This window comes from Balaenoptera acutorostrata, chromosome 16 (assembly GCF_949987535.1).
Source record: "Balaenoptera acutorostrata chromosome 16, mBalAcu1.1, whole genome shotgun sequence".
NCBI classification, from domain to species: Eukaryota; Metazoa; Chordata; class Mammalia; order Artiodactyla; family Balaenopteridae; genus Balaenoptera; species Balaenoptera acutorostrata.
In genome coordinates this window covers 20,044,292-20,067,134 of record NC_080079.1, presented here as the reverse complement: position 1 = coordinate 20,067,134, position 22,843 = coordinate 20,044,292, and the positions used below count along the sequence as shown (strand labels likewise).

The window sequence follows — 22,843 nt, the reverse complement described above, 5'->3', positions numbered from 1 at the left end:
AACATTTGTCTTTGGCAGAATTAAAGAACAAAAAACAACCAGAAAAGAAATTGTTTGAATCTTACTGATCTGCTCATCTATAGCTCCCACTACATCAGGCCTCACACCACAATAAAAGATCCCAGAGGTGAACTTTAACTAGAGCTCACAAGATTTTGAGGATTCTAAAACAAAAAAAGAAAATTTTGTAAAATTTCTTTTGACTTTGTATTATAGAAATTTTTAAACATACACAAAAGTAAATAGAGTAATGAACTCTCATGTACCTGTCATCCAGCTTGAACAGCTGTCAACATTTTGTCATTCTTGTTTCACCTGTTCTCTACTACCCTTACTCCCTCACCATTTTTTCTGGAGTTTTTTTAAATCAAATTTCAGGTAACATTATCATTTTGTTCCTAAATACTTCAATATGTATCTTTAATAAATAGGACTTTAAGAATATATATAATACTATTATAATATCCCACAAAATAAAATCAGATAATCCTATTTAGTGTCATCTAATACCCAGTCTCTGATAGACTTTCTCAAAAATGGCATCTTACCATTGGTATGTTTGAATTAGAATCCAAACAAAGTCTACATTACGTTTGTACCTTTTAAGGTACAGTTGGCCCTTGAACAACACAAGTTTGAACTGCACAGGTGCACTTATGTGTGGATATATTTCAATAAGTATGTGCTACAGCACTTACATGATCCATGATTGGTTGAATCTGCAGATAGGGAGGGCTGACTGTAACACTAGACTCAGATTTTTGACTGTGTGGAGAGTTGGCATCCCTAACCCCCTGAGTTGTTCAAGGGTCAACTGTACTTCTAATCTATAATAGTTTTCCCTTTCTCACTTTTTTTTTTTCAATGCCAATTACTTCTTGTAGAACCTGGGAAACTGGGCCATTTTTCTTATAGAGTTTCCCACATTCTAGATTTGGCTGAATGAATCCTCATGGTGTCATTTAACATGTTCTGTCCCTCATATTTCTTGTAAACTGGTTGGTAGATCTAGGGGCATGATTAAATTCATGTTCTTTTTTGAGGCAAGAATACTTCATGGGTGGTGCTGTGTACTTCCTGTTGTATCAGTGTTATTTTTGATTGTCCCATGATAGTGATAATTGGTCAGTGGGTTCAGGTGATGTCATCTTTTATGCAGATGTATCAACCTTTCACTTAATAGTTTTAACAGTCATTGATGATTGTTGCTCAATCACTATTTCATTAGGTGTTACAAAATAGTGATTTTTCTAATTCTGTCATTCTTCTTGTGTTTATTAACTTTTTCTTCTTTAAAGAAGAACATTTCCTCATCAACTTTTTTGGTTACCCTCAAATAACCAAAAAGTGTGTACCTCCTTGTACCCACCCCACCTCCAAATTGCAGAGAGAGGGTATGTTTTCAACATTATAGTTCTCATTTTTTTAGTATTCCCGAAGTGCAAGTACCTTACCAAGTACCAGTCTTGTTCTTCTCTGGCAGCTCTCTTTCCCAGAGTTACAGGGACTTTTTTAGTAACATCTCTAGTCCATTTGGCTAGAACAGTCTCTCATTTTATTTTGTTTTAATTGAGTTCAGCATGCTCTGTTGGATAGGGTGTCTTGATTTTGTTTCCCAAATGTAGGTTGGATGAGTGTTCTGTGATACTGGGAAACACTAAATAGCCTGTGAAGCATTATGGATATGAAACAAATAGTTATGAATTCATAGGATTATTTGTACAGCTTGTTTGGACAACTGCCTGCATCTTAAAAACAGATAGCTAAAACTTTTTGAAGCAACAAGCCCTTTTGAAAATTATGCTCTTTAAAATAACTTACTCTGTCTTCTTGCGCTCAGCTAGAATCTACGTTTCCTAAAGTGATTGTGTGATCAGTGTGAACAGCTAAAATCAGTGCCAAATATGAAACATCAGGCTTTGAGTTTGTTTTAAGAGAATTGAAGAGTATTGAGTTCATCCTGTCTGTTATGGGAGAAAATGGTCTTTCAACTGCCTTTTAAAAAAAAATGTGTATTGCTTTTTATATATTATTGGTGATTGTATATGTAGTATTTAACAATTAAAATATCTATACATAGCTGGGTCATATATGTATTTAGATTTTTTTATCATGTTTGGTTTTTGAAGTAAAGTTAAATACCACCAGTATTAAAATAAAATGCCTTTACTGTAATCTTTACTATAGAGCTCACTATAATCCAGAGACTTTTAAGCCTCATGCCCTCATTTCAAGCTATATTTGATGCAAGAGAATTTAATTGAAGACAAATCTCTCAGAGTCCACTTTATAATGACTGGCTAATTTTGGTTACTGAATAGTCAGAGAGCTTTATGATGAATCCTAGAAGTCTATAGAACTATCTGTAAAATAATACCACCAAAGGCCTGGATGGATACATTTTCTAGTTCACCTGTATTCAGTTTATGCTTTTTTCCCCCTTTAAGGCAACTCTGCTTAATAAAGATCACTGAGAATTAGTTTCTAGTTTAATGCAAAACAAATGTTGTTAAACTACTTGGGGTTGGGATCTTTTAATATTAAGCACTAATTCCCAAATAGGTCAAGTGCTTTTGGTGGAAGGTCTAGACTGACTGGTGTCAAAGGCTTTAGTAAACTTGCTGCTTAAATTGAGACCACCACTGTATACCAGACATTTCCCTTGCAAAATATATCCCTGTGTCTCTTCATCTTTGGGTCCTTCTGTTCTTCACAGATGACTGATAGTAGTTTGTATAACAGTTTATACTACAAAAAGTAATTTCTTTTCCTCATGCCCCCCTGTTCTTGAAGGCACACGTGTACTAGATTACTAACATTCTTCCTTTTTTCCCTTTGGCAGAGGAGATTGAAGTGGATGTTGAAAGCACAGAGTTCTCCCATGGAGAAGTGGACAATATCAGTACCACCAGCATCAGTGACATTGATGACCACAGCAGCCTGCAGAGTATTGGGAGTGACGAGGGTTACTCCAGTGCCAGTGTCAAACTTTCGTTCACTTCCTAGAACCCAGCGTGACATAACAGTGCAGGGCAAAATATTCACTGGGCCAGTTCAGTCCAAACAATCTCTTAAATTGGGTTCATGATGCAGTCTCCTCTTTAAAGCTAAACAAAACTATACTTGAATGGAAGGGTCAAGAGACCTCTATTTAAGCAAATACTTAGCAAAAAGTGGAGCAGAGGCTCCTCAACAGAACAAATATTCATAATATTCATATCTGAAAATCAGTTTCTAATGGCAGCAGAAAACGTGTGAAATTTTCTCGATTTGATTTAGTTGATTTGAAAGAGGACATTGGAGATTCCATCCTCTTTTTCTTTTCTAGTTTGCTCATACTACATTGATTGAGTAGACACATTTAAGGATGGGATTATGAACCCTTCCTGAGCTTTTTGGTCCTAAAAACAAAAATCAAACCTATAGTAATGACAAGACAAGATAATCAGGCATTAATCTTGGATAGCTAAAGAGCTATTAAAAGTCAAGCCTGGGACAGCTTATCCTGAAGCCTGTGGATGATCAATTCTTTAAAAAAAAAAAAAAAAAAAAAAAGCTCATTTCATGCTCTGCAAAAGGAGAGACTCCCATGAAGCCTTTTGAAAGGGATCATCATGCAGCTCAGCTTTCTGTTGGATTCCATGCTAAGCAAGCTAACCTTATCCAGCATTGTTAGCACTAGGGCACCCAACCGCCAGCTCTACAGTCAGCTGCCCTCAGGCCCTTGGGTCTGTGTGCATGACACGCTCTGCCACACAGGGCCTGAGTTCGGACTGAGGGGCCAGAAGGAAAAAGCTCCATGTGCCTCTGTGTCTGCGTGGGCCAGAAGAGCTGGGCACACAGATTAGCAGGCCAAGGTCTGAGCCATGGCAGCATTTTTATTTCAGATTTTGATAACTGTTTGTATGTGTTGAAAACCAAAATGACATCTTTTTAAAGCTTGTCCATAAAAAACATAGACGTCTTTTATAGTGAAAAACACATGGGAAAAAATCATCTATTTTGATGCAGCATTTGATAATGATAAAACACCTCACACCTCACTCTTTATAGTGCACAAAATGAATGAGGTCTGGGCTAAGTAGAAAAAAGGTCAATGCTGTTTTTGTTTTCTTTTAGAATCATTACCTTTTACCATCTTTTAACCATCTGATATCTATAGTAGACATACTATCATAGTTAACATAGTTAAGTTCGGCACTTGTCTCATTTTAATGTAAAGATTTGCTTCCGTTTTCCTACAGGCAGTCTCTCTCCTTCCTCACAATCCCATTGTGCAGGTGCTATTGTTGCTCTTGTCAATATTTTCAGAAATGTTATTTTAAGTGAAATTCTAGCCTGCACTTTGATGTCATGTGTTCCCTTTTTGTCTTTCAAACTCCCAGGTTCTCCCCTGGCCCTCTCCCTTACCCCAGGAAGCCTTGGAGACCTTACCCTGGCTCTTTGGACTTTGTATACTTTAAATAATTTAACTACCCTTAATTACTTAAAAAAGAAAAAAAAAAAAAAGCTTTATGATTTTCATAACTTATTGCTGATTTTAATGGGTTAATTTCAGTCCTGTAGTTTTATTTTGTTTAGATAGGGCTGGGCAAGGAAAAAGAAAATAAAGACAACCATATTTAGCAGTGCAGTTGAGTTGTGTGTGTAATGTTAGACCATCCTTTGTAAGTAGCACTTTTAACAGCTCTCACTGCTTCTATATATGAAGTGAACCATCTTGGTCGTACACAAGGCCTCATCATATACTTACTTGTTCTTGTGCTCTTCCCGTGCCTCCAAAAATATTTTGTCCTTGACTGTGGTATGTTTGAGTGGAAGAAATTCTTTGAAGTAGATGTGTGAAAAACTGCATGCCTTTAGAAGCCCATTATTAGAACTTGCTACTTCAGGTGCTGGGGACTTAATGAAAAACATGATAAAAGAAATTCATTTCTGTGTCCCAGGTAAATTATTTCTGGTTTCATTTATAATTACTCCTGGCCAGGTCAAAATGTTCCTCTATATGTTTGCTTATTTTTGACTTTCCCAAGGGAGACAGTTTGAAGACTCTGCTAACTACCATGGAAAGTAAATGGAACCCAGTGACAGAGCTTCCATTTTGTAATTCCCATGGCATTCACTTGCATCACTTGCCGAGGGCTGGAATTTGGGACTTCATTTAGGTGAACTTGAGGTGCTGCAATTTTGTCGTATATGTACAGGATGGTGGGCTGGGAAGCCTTTGTCACGAACCCATAGTACCTATTTCAACTGCCCCCTAAATTACTCCTTCCCTGAATTTGTTTTCCTTGGGGGAAGGGGATGGATTGTATGATGAATAAGTATTAATTTTTTTTTAAAGACAAATGGACTTTGAAGATACAAAAAGTTAACTGCAAGAAATAAAAATTGTGAATGAAGAACACACGAGTGCTTTTTGTACCACCCTTCTCTATGAAGGAAAAAATATGAATGAGCATCCATATCTTGAGGCAACTATCTCCTTAAATGTCTATGTTTATACCACTTCAGTGGTCTGAATTAATGGCAGTTTAAATCATTGCCATTTCCTGTTCAGTAATTTACAACAGGTGCCTTCTTGACTGATAATTCCACATAACTTAACTGCAGATGGTTTAATGTACCCAATAATCTTAATTTCTTCAGGTAGGACACAAAGCCATTTGTCATTCTAATAATGATCTGTTCTCCAAATAACTTTTTAGGGAATCCCTTTGACTCTACTATTATTCAAATTGAAAACCAATCTGGAAGTTCCCATTTAGTCCTTACTAACCTGAGTTAACACTGCCCCCTATGTAAAATGTCTGAGTGATATATTAATAGGTACAGGTAAATCCTATTTCTGTGCATATTATTACCAAAGAAGATTGTGATTAAGTCATTACAACTCTAGTTTCTGATTAGAATAGGTATGAGAAACTCCAGCAGAAATGCCTTTTTTAGGGCCGTAACAATGACAGTTTTTAGCATTATGAAGGGATTTTAAAAGGCAATGAGGATGGTTCAGGCAAGGCTCCTAACCTAAAGCCACACTGCATCCTGGGTCATTTCTCAAAAGGAAATGGTTTACCCTTTCGGGGAAGGGTTTTTTGAGGGTTTGTTTTCTTCCACTTGAAGAAGCAACTAGCTGCCCTTTTTCTTTTATTATCCTTCCACCTCAAAAATTCCATACTCCCTTCCAAAAAGAGCATAACAGGGGAAGAACAAGGGTTTTGGTTACATTTAAATAGCAGTTCTAACATTTGCTAAGGACCCTGGGCAAGACACTAAATTTCTTCATGGAGACTTGTTTCCTCCTGGAAAGTTGATAGAAATACTACCTCTATTTTGAAAGACTGTTAAGGATTAAAACTGATATATGTAGACTGAGTGAACTGATGAGGATGATTATAATTTTTGTGACTTTGTTTGAATAAAAAAGAAAAAAAAAAAGAATTACAAAAGCGGACACCTGTGGATCCACACCACCCCCACAGCCCAGGAGCATGTAGCGCTAGAAGGAAATTAACAGGTGTTATACTTCTCTACTTCCTCTGATGAATGCAGCCTTCTAATCTCTTCGTCCTTAATCTTGAATTTTAGTTATTCTGACTCTGGGTCTTGCAGAATAAGACTATTAATAAAATGGTTCATTTTCACAAAATTCTGTGGCAGGTTCTACATTGTAAGAAGTAAATTTTGACATCCTATAGAAATTTTTAAATAAAGGCTTTATAAGATTCATGTATCATTGGTTTTAGTGATTACCTGGTCTTCCTAAAAAAAGGAAAGCACCTGAGCTTGAGTATGTTATACACTGATAGTAACCATTGCATAATAAATTGAGTGTCCTAGTTAATATTTTAGTGCTGGCCTCACCATGAAGAAAAATCCTATTGGCCTAGGTACCAGATCCAACAGGAAACTAGTTTTCTTTTGGAATACATCTGATTCTTGTAAATAGTAAGTGTAGTTCAACATAGATGTACTGGCTGACAGCTTCAGTTGTTTGTTTTACCTTTCTATGTAGTAATTATTAGGGGAAATGGTTTAAATGAAGCTCTTCTAAAGTACTGCCAACTTCCTATAATTTTGGGATATTTTCTATTTTTTCAAGCTCTTAGCTATGGAAGAATGCTTTTACTCTTTACTAGTAGGACAATAATGGGGATATTTTAGATTTTCACACCAGGGCACAGAATAGCATTGTAAATAAAAGCCATAAAATATCTCTAAAATGTATGTAAGAAATACAAATTTAAGAAGTCAGTTGTTTCTAAATTAGCAGCTTCATCACACTCACTCTGAAAGCTAGGTCAACTAACCTGACAGGGCTTTTGGAGGGAAAAATTCTGAGCAAAAGAACCAAAGGGATACTTACTCCTCCTTCCTGCATACTTCTGAGCAATGAACAATTGGGACAATTACCATCTATTAAAGACTAGCCTAGCTAAGGATCTCAGGCTTCAACTCTAGTTTTCCCAGGATGTAGAGTCAAGTGTTTCCTCCAAGCCTGAATTCTTTGTTTCTCTGGTCAGAAATTCACTGCATCTTGCTAAAGTGAGTGCAGGGCTTGAAAGGAGAAAAAACAAAAGCACATCAGTTTCACCAAAAAAGGAAAATCATGAGCCAGCAAAATAATAACCATGATTTTTGTGTGAAGTAGCTCTTCACACAAAAAACAAACCTTTTCTCCCAATGAGAATAACCATAGCTTCTTTAGCTGTGCTCTTAAAAATAACTGGGGAAACAAGTTACAATTTTAATAATTCCAGTAACAAGTCCGTACTCGTTTTGTAAAAATGAACTGGTGAGGTGCTTGGTGGAAGTAAATTGCCAGTTTTTATTTCTGGGAACTAAAAGATGACAAGTAGCCATAATTTGATATTTTTAGTTAGTTCAGCTGTCAGCTAACCCAAGCCCAGCATTATTCTCAGATATGCTTTTCCCCACTCAGGGCCACAAAAGAACCTTTATATACCTAAGCTGAATGGCAGAAAAGGCAAGTGAGGAGCCTCACAGAAATCTAACACCATCTGTTTTTGTTTGTTTTACTACTTTTGGCTAGGCCAAAACAAATTCTTAGAATGTCAATATTAATGGCTTCTGAACCTCTTGAGATGTTTCTTAAGGATACATCTATACCCATCTATACAGGTACGCTTTTTTAAAAAATCATAGTATAAGGGGAATCAATAGCTTTGGTTTTGTTTAAACTATGGCATTACCTGTTATTTTACCTGCTATGCTTTTCCTCTCCACTGCAGTAAAAATTCAGTTTAACTTGCAACTCAAAAATCCTAGATACAAAGAATGTTTACATTTACTGTTGAACTTGTAAATTACCATTTATACTAACTGGTTGTTTCATAGTTTAATACAAATACTTAATACAATTCAGCACATGTTTATTGAACTCTCTAAATATTTTAACAAATACAAAACCTTGTTGGTTTTAATACATTTTCTTCCTTCTTTTATATCTCAGTTAATACCCAGTTGAGGCAAAAAGCCAAATCAACTCTAATACTTCGCTTAATTTGCAAGTGGTATTTTTCACCTCGTATAATCACAATCTACAAACACCACGCAACTTACAAAACTGAGTTTCCTTTGTCACCTCATGGTTTTCCCTTGCTATTTTAAAGGCAGACACAGCATTAAAACTGCATTGTAATGGAAACACACACGTGCATGCACATGCACATCCTTTGTTGTGAAAAAACAAGTATTTAAAAAAATGAGTTGTTACATTAAACGGATGCATTTTCACTTTGGTTTGATGCCTAAGTCTTCATAATTGGGCTCAGAAAATTGCCACATAAATTTTTTCCTTCATTTCAAAAATCCAACCGTTTTCACATTTAACCTAAAACATGGTGCTCAGCCAGGGATGCACATCAGAATCACCTGTGTGGTGTCTGTCAAAAAAACAAGACATACCTTGGCCTGGATAGGCCTGGGGTAGGACCCAGATCCAAGAATCCCTCATTAATTTTAATCAAGAATTACGAGTGGGGCTTCCCCAGTGGCACAGCGGTTGAGAATCCACCTGACAGTGCAGGGGACACAGGTTCGATCCCCGGTCCGGGCAGATCCCACGTGCTGCGGAGCAACTAAGCCCATGCGCCACAACCACTGAGCCTGCGCTCTAGACCCCACAAGCCACAACTACTGAGCCCACGTGCCACAACTACTGAAGCCCGCGCGCCTAGAGCCCGTGCTCCACAAGAGAAGCCACCGCAATGAGAAGCCCGCGCACTGCAACGAAGAGTAGCCCCCGCTCACCACAACTAGAGAAAGCCCGCGTGCAGCAACCAATACCCAACGCAGCCAAAGATAAAAATAAAATTAAAAAAAAAAAAAAAGTGATTTTTTTTTCTTAGGAGTGTAACCCCCTTCCCACTAAGAAACAAACCCTAAAATATTCTAATACAAAAACTTAAACCTCTACCAGGATTACTTAATATGTCTTAGAACTTTGGTAACTTGGTAACATTTCAGTTAACACATTTATAAGCAATAGTATTATTTCCATTATAATGTGAATTGTTATTCAAGTTAAGGAAAAAAGATCAGATAGTCACCATCAGCTCTGCACAGTAGTAGCAAACACTTCTATCTATAGTGCTTACAACATACCAGGTACTCTACTAAACACTTCACACATATTAACTCACTCATCCTTACAACCTAATGAAACGCATTAATTTAATTCTACAGCTGAGAAAACTGAGGCAGAGAATTATGCATACAAATAATAAATGAGGGAGCCAGGATTCAAACAGCAGTCTGGCTCCAGAGTCCTTGCTCTTCCAATATGACTTTTCTACATGTTAATTAAAACACTGTTATCTGATTAATATTAAAATTTAAAATTGTTTTGGGGGTGTTAGGACTGTTCTTTCCTTGAAAGAGTCAATGACAAAGTCAAATGTCAAGTTCTGAGAAAAGACAGATGCAACCACAGCCACGTGGGGGCCATCAAGTATGGTTCAGTCTGTCCATTTCAGAGCTTCACGTCTCCTTTCTTGACAAGAGGGTAACCTCTAGATTAAATTTTATAACAAACCTTCATAGACCAAGCATCATATTTGATTTTAGAATACTGAGAGCTTGACCACCTGCATTTGTAAAATACCATTGGTATCATGCTCCTCATTAAGCATTTCTCAACTTCAGCATCCACTATGAGACAGGTCCCCCCAAGATTCCTAATTCTTAAGTTTAGTCCAGAGACACTATCATCATCCTGACAACAGGACTTTACAAAGGACCACATCTAGGTCTTCAACACACAGGCTCTTGACTTCATGCTATATGCCTATTTGTTAAAAAATGTTTTCTACAACACGGTCACTTTTTTTTTCCCTTTTCTCTCCTCCTACTGCAAAGCCCTCCAGGAAAATTAATGTGCGGAAAGGAAGGCCCATAGAGTCAAAGGAGGCACGAGTCTCAACACAAGTCTTGCCTACACAAACACCAGGTGAACTATTACTCCAGCAAACATACCAAGATAATCTCACCAAAAACCACTTTGTGTGGCCACAGAGTTATACCAAATTTCTTTCCAGTGCTTTTTAATTACTAGGGTTCCCTTGCAATCCTTTAAGGATACCATTGATTTAAAGTTTGTTATACTGGTAACAAGAACATTAGTATATTTAGAAGTTTTTCAGGCTAAGTAGCTCCTTTTCTACTGTAATTTGTGCCTTGTATTGAAAAACTACCTCACCTTTCATTCTGTCCTATGTGCTCTACCCTTTGGCCATAAATTACAGGGAAAGAAACAAGAAAACAAAACAACAGTGATCTCCTGGGTTGGGAGGGAGATGGAGACACGAGGAAATCTCTCTCTCATCACTGTCCTCCTGAAAGTTTCAATTTGCCAGACTTCCCTGGCGGTCCAGTGGTTAAGACTCTGAGCTTCCACTGCAGGGAGCACGGGTTCGATCCCTGGTCTAGGAACTAAGATCCCATGTGCCGTGCTGCGTGGCCAAAAACTTTTTTAAAAAGCTTCAATTTACCAAAAAAATTAAAATTCATGAAATAAAAAAAAATTTTTTTTCTTAATGAAATAAAAATTATTGTCCCCTTCTACCAAAAATTTACAAACACCCCTATGCAAGCACAACCCTTAAAACTAGTCTGTCCTTTCCAATTTCTTATGTCCGATATAAGGAGCACATAAGGATTTATCGAAACATTTATTACACACTCAATATTCTTTCCTGTGGAAATGATGTATGCTTAATCACTATATCAATGCTGGCAGCTAACTTCACCTTTCTGTTAACACACCCTGGAGATTTTAAAAACACTTTATTTAATAAAAGTTAAACATACAAAAACTGAAATTAATACACATCTTAAAAATCACCATCTTCCATTAATAGGAAGACCCTTTCCTACGCATACATTTGGCTTAAACTCAACTCAGGATAATTGTGATGTTCACTTACCAACAAATGCTGACAACTTCATCTAGTTAACAAAAATTACAAACTCAGCTACGTGAACATAATATACAGGGAAATTATGGTCAGATTAATGCACAAGAAATACAGTAAATTTTTAATGATGAAACATTCGGTACTCTTGTTCATTAATTTAGCCTTGGTTTTTTACAAAAATAGTATCTACATTGTATACAGGGCTATACATCAGCTTTTTGTTTTCTCATATAAACATTACACATCCAAAAAATGGTACCACTACCATAAGTGAAAATCAACACAGGAGGAAAGCAAACGTACAAAAAACAAAAAAAACATTAGAAAAGGTAGCTGGTCCTAAACATGGTTTCTTACATAGAACTAAAATTCAATGAAAAGAATACAGAGCTGGATCAATTTTAGAGATGGCCTAATAGGCTTAGGAAACGAGTTGAGAAAAACCTCAAGAAAAACTCTGCCGTTTACAAATTAACCTACTTTCAGGTTAACTGGGCAACAGCTAGGCTTAAGCTGAAGATTAAAAAAAAATGAAGAGAAGTTCTCTTTAGCAGGTTGGTATTTTGCCCTGATGTTCCAGTGAATTGCTAGAATATGTGGCAAGTTCAAAGCATCTGAAAATTCCCAGTTAGTTAGAACCTTACAAAACGTATATGCCATTCATTAAGTGGGGGCCTGATACTAGGAAGATCAATAATTCATCTAAGTGCTGTATTTATCCAGCATCTATCTAGAAAAGTTGCTTTATCCAACAAACTTTGAGGAAACTGGTAGTTGTAATGAAAAAAGTTTAAATGAATAGCAGTTATCAAATACAATTTCTTCAAGTTTCATTCTACTGAAGTCAAACAATGACGACAATGGTATCTTCCTTACTCGTCTAACAAATAATTTACCTTTAGAAAAATATAAGGATAAAAAGGTAAATGTAAAGCCCTGCAGAGATGAAATCCAACAGTTTTTCTGATTATTGAGGCATCAAATGCCTAACATTGTATTTAGAGGTATCTTGATACTGTGTCATAGGTTTATCAGCAATTCCACAAGTTCCTACTCCAACTTTGCCAGTTACACTCTCAGGTGAAGCAAAAATACTCCTCTTTACCTAGGAGAAATGAAACAAACAATTCTTGATTAGTTTTGGAAAAAATTAAAATTCCAAAATACACCTATAAGGAAAAGTACCTCAAGGGAACCTGAGTGCTCATAAAACCCACTAGTGATACCCAACATAAGGCATGTTAACAAATCAGGTAGGGTTCAATACACTCTAAGCAGTATGTAAGATAACAAATAATTTTTCAAATTTTAGTTTATAAAAGGAAATCAGGGATTTCCCTAGTGGCGCAGTGGCTGGGAATCCACCTGCCAATGCAGGGGACACGGGTTCATGCCCTGGTCCGGGAGGATCCCACATGCCGTGGAGCAACTAAGCCCGTGCGCCACAACTACTGAGCCCACGTGCCACAACTACTGAAGCCCGCGCACCTAGAGCCCATGCTCTGCAACAAGAGAAGCCACTGCAATGAGAAGCCTGCCTGCCGCAACAAAGAGTAGCCCCCATTCACCACAACTAGAGAAAGTCCGTGCGCAGCGATGAAGACCCAACACAGCCAAAAATAAATAAATAAAATAAATAAATTTATTAAAAAAAATTTTTTTTTAATTAAAAAAAAATAAGAGGAAATAACCTAGATCTTTTGTAATTCCTGGTATAAACTCATTCATAGTGCTTCCATTGCAGAGACAGTGGCTAATGGAGATATTTTTCAGTAAGTCAAAATGAAGATTAAAGAGGATTCTGAATTCAAGATCCAGTTACTATTTCGTTAAATCTATGAACCTCCTTTTTCATTTTAAAGTTATTTTAATGACAGTTGCACTTTGCAAATTTACAAAGTATGATGAAAGGATTTACTAACCTGGCCTTTTTTGTTTTTAGAATAGGCTCTGTTGTTGAACTGCTGCCATTTCACCTTCTGGTCCTCTCTTTCTTGTTCAAGTTCTTTTATTCTCTGTGCTTTTTTCAAAGCTTTCTTCTTTTTATATTCACGCTGCTGGGCAATCATTTCTTTTCTGTGTGGACAGAACAGGTAAATGTCAACTCGGAAAATTTAAAAGATGACTTCCTTAGAGATATTTAGCAGTGCAACCACTGCCCCCCCCCACAAAAAAAAACCCAAAACCTAATGAACTTACACATTCTTCACCGCACGAATAAAAGCTAACATCAATGCTGATCACTCAGGACTACTAAGAAATAAATGTTATTTGAAACATACAGTATCCTTGGAAGCTTTTGAACGCAAGTGTAGTAATCTATTACCCATTTAAATCAAACATTTCAACTATGACTTTTAACTTGCCGTTTACATGGCTTTTGCCAGTTGTTTTAGGAATAGGATGAGTTTCAACATTAAAAGCTATCTAAACCTGTATCAATTGTTAAATGGGCAGTTAGCAAGTGTGATATGCTGCATTTGGAAAAACTGTATGAAGAGATTCAATGCAGATAAAACTATTTCACGTAGATTGGAAGAGCACAGCAGTACAAAGGGAAATCATAGCTAACAATTCTTAAAACAAAAACAACTAGGGTTTTCCAATCAGAGCCTAAAGCCCTCTCAATAATTTCTGCTCAGTCTGTTAACACTGACTTCTCACCAAAAGAAGGACGAAGAGAGAGGTCTTTAAAAACAAGGCTATACGATCTAGACTCCTCTGTATCATATAATCACTACTATGAAGTGTGGTTTTTACACAAATATCAAAGACTAAAAATAGAAATGTCATGTTATTCTACAATCTTTCTTATTGGCATGCTTAAACCAAATTTACTTTAATAGATGATATAATTTTCCCAAATTCAAATATATTTATGTAGCAACTTAAGTTTTGAAAACTGACAAATCCAAAAGATAGCAAATTGTGGCAAATATGCAGAACTGAAAATTGTTCATTCTATCTCTTAAATACCTCTCAAACTATACATGGGTCCATCCTTAACTGCTACTCCCTGGGTTCAGGTCCACGATCATCTTATACCTGGATGACAGCAGTAGCTGCCTTCTCTCTGCTGCCAGGAATCATTCGAAAGCTCCAATCTGAACACATCAGATCCTCTCTACGTGAAATACATCTGTGGCTTTCAAGCTTTTTATGATCTGACCTCTGCCCCTCTAACCTCTTCTCTTGTCAAACCACCCACCCTCGAGCCCCAAGTTTTTAACCAAAGGAATTTCTTTCTGTTACCTCTATGTTCCCACCTTGTTTTCTTCTTTAAATGTAAACATTTACTGAGTGAGATCTTACTACATGTCAAGAACTGTGCTACATGTTTTACTCATGCCGTCATTTAATCCTTACAACCCCATAACGGGTATACTATTGTCCCTGTTTCACAGATGAGGGAACAGAAGTTAAGCAGCTTGCCCAAGATCATACCTTCTAGTTCATTAACTGGCTAACACCTGTTCTTTTCAAATCTCAGTTTACACATCATTTCCTCAAAGAAATTTGCCCTGATGACTAAAATGCAGTTTAGGTACCTTTTCTTTGTTCCCTAAAAGTACCCGTTATGTTCCCTCCATTACTTTTACATATTATTAAAGTTCTTCTTTAATTATGTGTTTGTTCTTTAGACTATAAACTCAGTCAAGACAAGGCCTAATTTGGTCTTCTTTGCTGTGATGGAACCCAGAACCTGGTTTAGTGAGAAGTATCGATATATAGAATCCTCTTAATATTTATTCATTAAATGCCTAAGTGGGAACCAAAATGTCTTCACTTTACCTAGGCATACATATACAGACAATGTTGACCATACACTGCTAATCTTCAAAATAATGGTGAACAGTATTATAAGTTTCTTACTCTAGTCTAGCCTGCATAGATTCTGCAGACCTCAAGTACCCAAATGGGGAAGATTACATTTAAAATGCTGAAGTCAAAGTCACTTACTTTGACATGGGTTTGTTGCCACTGTCCTCCTTTGCCTTCCTTCCTTCTTCTACAGGCTTGAGGTTCAACAGTGGAGTCACTTCAGCATTGCCATAGCCAGCAAAAGTGATTGCAGCGGTGCCGTTTTCTTCATCTATCTCCTCAATCTCCGCTTCATAACACCTGTAAAGATATCATGGCTGTAAGCAGGTGAGTAAAGGTTTAGCACTCAGCCTACAAGACTTATACTGCAGTGATTCAACTATTCAATGTGTCTAAAATGAAACTCCTATAATCAAATGTCCCTTTGGCAAAGATAATAGTGGCTGGAGTTAGCCATCTGCTTTTAAAAAAGGAAGTCCAAACCAAAATATTGCCAAGGAAGTCTCTTACATGTCTACTATATGTGCTTTAGTCAATCTCTTTTGAGAAAAGATACTTATTATAGGAATAATTTCAGTGTATGTGTTTCACAAAAGTCTAAGATAACCAACCATTACTCAATTTTCAATTCAAGGAAAAATGAATTTAGACTATTTTTTTAAAAATATCCATTCATTTTCCTCTACTTTCATGTTTATTTCCTCTAGGATCCAAGCCATTCTTCTGCCCTAAAACTTAATCTAAAGCTAAAAATTAAACTGTATTAATGGTAACCACCCAAGAATCAAATTCGTTCTATAAGTCATACTGGCTATTATAGAAAGATTAAAATAGGGTAGTTCAAGTTGAATAAAATCACCTTACCATTGTACTTTACTATTTCATGTTATATTTACAGTTTTTTTCTACACTTACTGTCCATCTTCACTCCAGATTGCCATACACTTGTCTCCTACTTTCCAAGAATGAGTGGGCTGAGTAGAAGCAAAATTGTCTGAACTTGCCAGTGTTTCAGAAGGTTGAGTTGACAGAAGGTCTTTGGTTAGTTCTATAACTTCCTAAAAAGAAAAAACAAAAACCATTAACATTATTTTTATAATTCACATTGTCAACTACTTTCAACAAGCAAGTTCTTTCAGTTTTTGGTAACAGCTCTCATACCACATAGCACTCATTAAGTACTCTACACGTATTTATTTGCAGTTCATAACAATACTATGATGTAGATACTGTGATTATCCCCAGGTAGAAACTGAAATACAGTATTTTATACACTGGTGCTGGGATTTAAACCCAAACAGTTGCCTTTCAATTTAATTAACCTCAAATACTAACAGAAATAGAGTAGACTTGAATTTACACTGTACATTATTTTTAAGCACCTATTTTAGCTGAATAGATCTCTCTAAAAATGAGAAACAGTCAACTGTAAGGCACTGACTTAGATTCAAGATCACTTTTCTCTCACATCACTGTCACGTGTATGTCACGCAACTGCACTTTTTACAGGGCACTGCTTGGCAGTCGTATTAACTGCCTGCCAACAGTTGAGTTCCCCCTCAAAAACCCCCAAACACTTGAAACAGCCTTGTTAGTAATAAAAATGTTCCTGCTCATACATATTTCTACAAAGTACTGTAGATATATTAAAAAAAACAGTAGTTTCTCTATTCATTTATTATAAAATCTATCCCATCTGGGTAGGTAAATTACCAAGTCAGATTTAAAATATCCCAATACCTTAATGTTAAGCACATTAGCACAGCTTCATTTAAAAGAAAAAAATAAAATAAATGTAACACACACAGGTAGGCAAAACCTTTCTGTGTGGCAAATATATTTTCTAACTCAGGCTTACGCTTACTGACTTTAAAGGTGTTTAGTAGGGTTGGTTAAAAAACTTAAGAAATAGAACAAATTGATAGATTCTGCTACCAATCTGCTATATTTTTACTCTGATGAAGACTCATATTATGCATCACCTTATCTGATTTAAGAACTTGCATATCTGTTCCTCTGCTGTTGCAAATAAAATACCTTAAACATCACATTGTATGTTCTGGGAGAAAAATTAGCAAAGTTACACTGTATTGAGTTTCTTCTGGTTCCCACTGAGGTTTTATAGTAGTTGTTCTGGTTCAATAGCCAAGAAAGTTTAATGTTACTTCTCTCCTAAAGATTTTAAATCTTCCTGGCTATTTCTTAAAAACTTCTATTTGAGCCTTAAAAAAAAAAGGATTATTAAAGCCCTTGGAGAAAGATCAGTTTATTAATTTAAAAATTTTATGAATGAAAAAACTAGAAGACTCAGATTTAAGTTAAAAATTCAGTACATTAACATCTTTAATGAAAGTTTTATTAGGTGCCAAATATCCATTCAAATACTTTTTAATAAGACAATCTTTTGCAAATAAGCAAAGAACTTCCAAATAAATAGATCATGTACTACACAAAGAAGGAGAGTAAATTATCCAGTCTTGTTCTTAATTAACCACTTTTAGGGCCAAGAATGTAATCCAATAAGCCTGACTCAAGAGCCCATACAATCCCTATCATTAAATAATTCCATTTAACTAGGGATCATTTAACAACTAAAGCACAAACATGAAGTCTGTGTTTGTAGGTCTCAAGATTTAGAACTCTACTTCTCTTGGGGTAAAACATCTCCCCACTATATTTTCATAAGGAAATACATTTTCACCAAAGAAAAGGGTCCTGAAAAGCTGTGCATGTTATAATTTCCAGAGTCCTGCACTGAAATGACGCTTTAAAAAATCTGGAGCATTTATCTCTAGTTGTCTTTTTACTTTGCCATGTTTTACATACCCCTCCCAACAACTATGAAGACCCTTCTAAATGGTTTTTTTTTTTTCCTTCACATGTGTATATGGACCAAAGTATTAGAGAAACTATTTTATGTATGAGGGAGTTCTTAAAGGTACATACCATTAATTACTTTTCCTCCCCCAAGTCTGAGTTCTGAAACTGCTCCTTCATTGACAGATGGGCAGCAGTTACAGTAATCGGCAATCCCAGGAAGCATCAGATGTTGTGATCTACATATCAGCAGGTCAAAGGGGGTGCACTCAAGCACTCTGCTTACTGAAGGAAGGCGTTTCGGGGATGCAGAGCCACTGTAACATATGAGACAAGTGACTTGACCCCTGCCTCCTTTAGAACCAGTGTATTCAGCAAACAGCCTAATAAATTGACTATATTTTGTGATTATCAGAGACTGCCTGGGGAGCTAGCCAACTAGCTAGCCTGGATTTTACTAAACCCACTTCTTTTAAGTGAAAAAAGAAAGGCAATTAGGACTTTAGTAAATTAATCTGCTGCCTGTTGAGTAACTTTATATGAAAGATAGTACATAAAGAAATAAACATAGAAGCCTTACTGACAAAATGAAGGTCACTGAAAAAAATGCAGAAAGAACATTTTGCATAAATGAAAGGGCAAACAAATTCTTAACCAGAGTAAGGATATTCCATAAAAGGAACACAAGAAAATAAAGGAGGTCAAACTCAAGTCATCAGTCTGAACAGATTCTTCAGCAAATATAAAAGGCAGGATTAAATATCAATGGCACAAGGTATATCCCAGAATGCAGAGAAGGAAAAGGATTTTTAAAAAAACAAACACACAAAAAAAACCTATGACAAAATAGAAACTGTAGCTGTTGTTAATGGAGATAACAATTACTAGATGGAAGGAGACAGCAAAAAACTTTCCAGAATTTTATGTAATCCTAAATGATGCCTTCCACCTTTGAGTAGTTTTCAATTCAAAACAGACCTATTTCTAGTAACCAAAATGATTTTTTTTTCCAAGACAGAATAAGAGGAAAAGAATCCAAAGTCAAGACTGGTCAGGAAAAACATTCTCTATTATTTCTAACTGAAGTGTTAGAACTTATGCTTCTAAATCTGTGCCACCTGATATGGTAGCCACATATGGCTACTTAAATAAAATTAAAAATTCAGCTCTTCAGCCATCCTAGTCTTATTCCAAATATTCGACAGCCACACGTGGGTAGTGGCTATAATATTACACAGCAGATACAGAACATCTCCATCACCACAGAAAGTTCTATTGTACAATGCTTTTCAAAATGGTTACAGAAAACAGGACATTTTACAGATAAATGGCCCCCAAGTCATTATTAACTGAACCCTAAGTAAGCCATTTACCTAGTTACTACAATGCCTACCACAATGGTCTGTCTCCCAATAGTATTTCCACTATGGATCATGTCCTAATAAGACAATTCTGCCCAGGCTCTGACAATTTACTCTGTAAGTACTAAAAACACCTCATAATAATGTTCTCAGTCTTCACTCCCAACTCCCCCCTCCACCAGTTCCACATATACCCCTCCCTCCTACTGCCCAGGAAGCAATATATACAACATTAGCACATGACGTTTTATTTTCTTCAAAGAAAAAAAGCACTGCTTTTAAGTTGGGTTTAAAAAAAAAAAAAGAGAGAGACAGAGAGATGGGGGCATGCCAGGCTCTCTCCTTGAGGCAAGCAGAAAGTTGGCCTGAGAGTGGGAGAAACTGCTCCCAAAACATCTTTTTCTTATTGACTGGCTCCTTGAAATCCACTGGCCTGATTTCCACGTATTGAAGAGAGGCCCTGGTTTCTGTGTTTTTAGGAAAATAACATACTATTGCAACTTCATGAAAGTCTATCCTAAATCCAGAATTTGAACCTGAAAATATTTAACTCATCTTAATTATGCCCAGGTAAGCGCTTTCAGAATCCTGAATCTGGACCCCATTTCACATAAGTTTCATTTGTTTGCAGTTCTAATATCCCTAAAATTTAATAATTTTAATGGGCAAGAGGATGATATAAAGGGAGGGAAAGGATTACTTAGATAGGATGAAGATGATTCAAGTTTTGTTTTGAATCAGTGAACATAGGCCATCTAATCAAAACATCTTTTAAAACTTCCCAAAAAATCAGGTTCAGAATTTTAAGTTCACAAATTTGTCAAGATGAAAACTCATATATATTTACAAGTATTATATATGGTATTTTTATTAATCAACCTATTATTCTGAAAAATAACAGATATTTACTATTATGGCTTTATGTTTGTCTCGAAACCCCAGAGCAAGTTTTAAAAAGCAGGTTTCATACTTACTGCCCTTCCACAACAAAAAGAACAAATTAAGATCTCCTCACATGGATTCGGTTTAATTTTAAGCTGCTAACAAGTGTCAAAAACTACATGTAAAACCTAGCCTTAAGTTCAAACATTATATAACATTTATGCAGAAAACAGGCATCTTTTTAGGTATTTTTATAATGTGTTTTCAACACAAAGCACTAGAGCTAGCTCTGTTACACACACACAGGATCTCTGGCATGCGCGCTCTATTTCATTTTCAAAGACTCTTTTGGCATTAAAAAGAATCTTAATCAGATTATATTTTCCTCCTTTAATTTTAGTTACCCTTTGAACTAATTCCTTTTCCAGGTCTTTAAAAACAGAAGTGCTATTCCTTGTAAAGTTGTATGTACCTCTTTCTCTAGAAAGTTTGACAGTGATTTCTAACGTTAACTCCTATCTTTAAAAATTATATGAGCATACAAGGTTGACGTTAACAAAGAACAATGCTTCAATCATTTTGATGCACACAAACTGAGGAAGCAACCCTACTCCTAGAAGCCATGTATGCCTATGTGCGTACACACTTGTACACACAAGGGGTGAAAAGGGGTGAAACACTCCCTCCAAATGGTGTTCTGGATACCCACAGATTCTTAACAACAGATCATTTGTAAAACACAGAAATATTCTTTTCAAGCAATGTAACTATAAGTGTCCCCTCATACTTACTTGCAAATCTTTCTTTAACTTTAGCAAATCTTCGTTTTCTCCATTTCCAGACAGCGCAGCTTCAACTTGCTGGAGTTGAGCTTTGTAGCTTGCCAGTTGCTTTGCTAGATCCTCTGACATCTGAAGAAAATAAAAAGAGTAAGGCCATGAAAACAGAACCAAAAAAAAAAAACAAACCATAAAAAATAATTTTCCCTGTCTGCCTCAATCAACCCTAACCAATTTTGCTCCCAACTCATTATTATAATTCACTGCAGCGTAATTTGTCACTACTACCTTTACTTTCAATTCAGAGAAAAGCTATGAGCCAAACACAAACTTCAAGTATTCTGATGATTATAAACATGTCAGACAAATAACATATAGGAACAGAAAACAAGAGATAAGAGGAAAAAGAAGAATTTCTAATGTTCTTTAAAGTCCTGTAACAGGGAAGGCACTGTTAGGCTCAATTAACAGGATTGTTACACTGTCACCAAAAAAAAAAAAAAAGGCACTAAACTGTTGAAAGAGTTGAGGCTTCTGATTTTTAAGCACTAAAAAATACTTCCAAAACCAATTCCAACTGATTTTAGATTAACTACACAAATAACTCTCTCCACAAGAACTATTCAATTAATATGAATGTGTTTAGAAACTCTTATCCAGAGCAAAAACCCAGTCACTTAAATACTGACGATGCATTTTCTGCAATTAAAGAAACAGCACAGATACTCTCCTATTTAGGCAATCTAAGGAACGTGGCTTTCACCAAATCTGGCTCATTCTTCTCCCGAAAATAAGATAGGAGAGAATTCTTTCTCGCTTTATTAACGAACATACGGGGTTTCCGAGGACCCGTCTGTTTTACAATCCCCGTCCAACCACAGCCTGGAGCCTGGAAGGACTCCAAAAGGGTTAGAGCAAGCCAGGCTGCTCCCCCTCGGTCACCCAACACCTCAAAGCCCGCCACAACTTGCTCGACCATTTCAGACCTCGAAATTCAAACAGCTTCCAGGGAAACCGAAAACACGAACCCAGCGGAGGCCCCCGGAGCCGGAGCCCCACCCGCAAACAGGCTCGGAAGGGCCCGGAGCGTCCTTAAAATGCCAGCTCCACCCGCTGGGTTCCCGCGGCTAGCCCAACCCCGTCCGAGGCCGCTCAGGGCTCAACTCTGGGTGGAAGAGGAGGCCGGCGCTCCTGACACACCCGCCGGCGCCCGGGCCTCTCCAGCGCGGCCCGCTCCTCGGCCTCAGGCCTCCGCTTCAACTAGGGGGAGGCCAAAGCCCGGAGAGGCCTTACTCTCTTCCTCATCGCGTTTGTTACCTTGTGTGGGGCTGGGGGCGTGGCGGCGGGACGGGGTCGCGGCAAAGGAGCCCAGTGGTGGTTGCGACAACGGCAGCAGCAAGCAAAAGCTCCGCCGCGACAACTAGGCGACTCGGTGTGTAAAAGAATACCTCACTCAACGGCAAGCGGGAGAGGACTAAAGCCGGGCACTGGAAGGAGGAATAGAGGAGGCGGGTGAAGTCTCGCGAGAGGTTAAAAATCCTCGCAAGACGTCGCTCGACTCACGTGATTCCCAGCTCCCTCTAGGCCGCCGGCCCTTAATCACGTTAGGGAAGTAAAGTGGGCGGGGTTTCGTAGGAAGGAAACGACGTGCTGGTATGCGCCAGGCGCCGGATGTAGGTTCGTTTTATTTTAGTTCCGGCTCGGAGTTGGGGTCCGTTGGTTAGTTACTTCAGGGCTGGGTGCT

General features: G+C 37.2%; 2 protein-coding genes across 5 annotated transcripts in view; one reads left to right on the top strand and one right to left on the bottom strand.

Moving 5' to 3' along the window:
* The window catches only part of MXI1 (MAX interactor 1, dimerization protein), a 91,346-nt gene extending 84,621 nt beyond the window's left edge, over nucleotides 1-6,725 (top strand). For all 4 annotated transcript variants that reach the window (XM_007173071.2, XM_007173070.2, XM_057530823.1 and 1 more), the window contains one exon: nucleotides 2,843-6,725. In XM_007173071.2, coding sequence (XP_007173133.1) covers nucleotides 2,843-3,006 — 164 coding nt within the window. In that variant the 3' untranslated portion in view covers nucleotides 3,007-6,725. The remainder of the gene's footprint in view (nucleotides 1-2,842) is intronic.
* Nucleotides 6,726-11,290: 4,565 nt separating this feature from the next.
* Nucleotides 11,291-22,601, bottom strand: SMNDC1 (survival motor neuron domain containing 1). The gene is made up of 6 exons (XM_007173072.2): nucleotides 22,417-22,601; nucleotides 21,112-21,231; nucleotides 16,176-16,318; nucleotides 15,399-15,560; nucleotides 13,361-13,514; nucleotides 11,291-12,543 (listed from the first exon to the last, which is right to left on the bottom strand). Exons 2-6 carry the CDS (start codon nucleotides 21,229-21,231, stop codon nucleotides 12,406-12,408), a joined length of 717 nt encoding a protein of 238 aa, XP_007173134.1. The 5' UTR covers nucleotides 22,417-22,601; the 3' UTR covers nucleotides 11,291-12,405.
* Between the last annotated feature and the right edge of the window lie 242 nt (nucleotides 22,602-22,843).

Bases quoted from the DNA above. Each gene is read 5' to 3' on its own strand.
- SMNDC1 (XM_007173072.2), bottom strand. From the start codon at position 21,231: ATGTCAGAGGATCTAGCAAAGCAACTGGCAAGCTACAAAGCTCAACTC. The intron at 13,515-15,398 runs GTAAGTGACTTT...CTGTCCACACAG, and splicing joins GGCAACAAACCCATGTCAAA to AAAAGAAATGATTGCCCAGC. The intron at 12,544-13,360 runs GTTAGTAAATCC...CATTTCTCCTAG, and splicing joins CTAAAAACAAAAAAGGCCAG to GTAAAGAGGAGTATTTTTGC.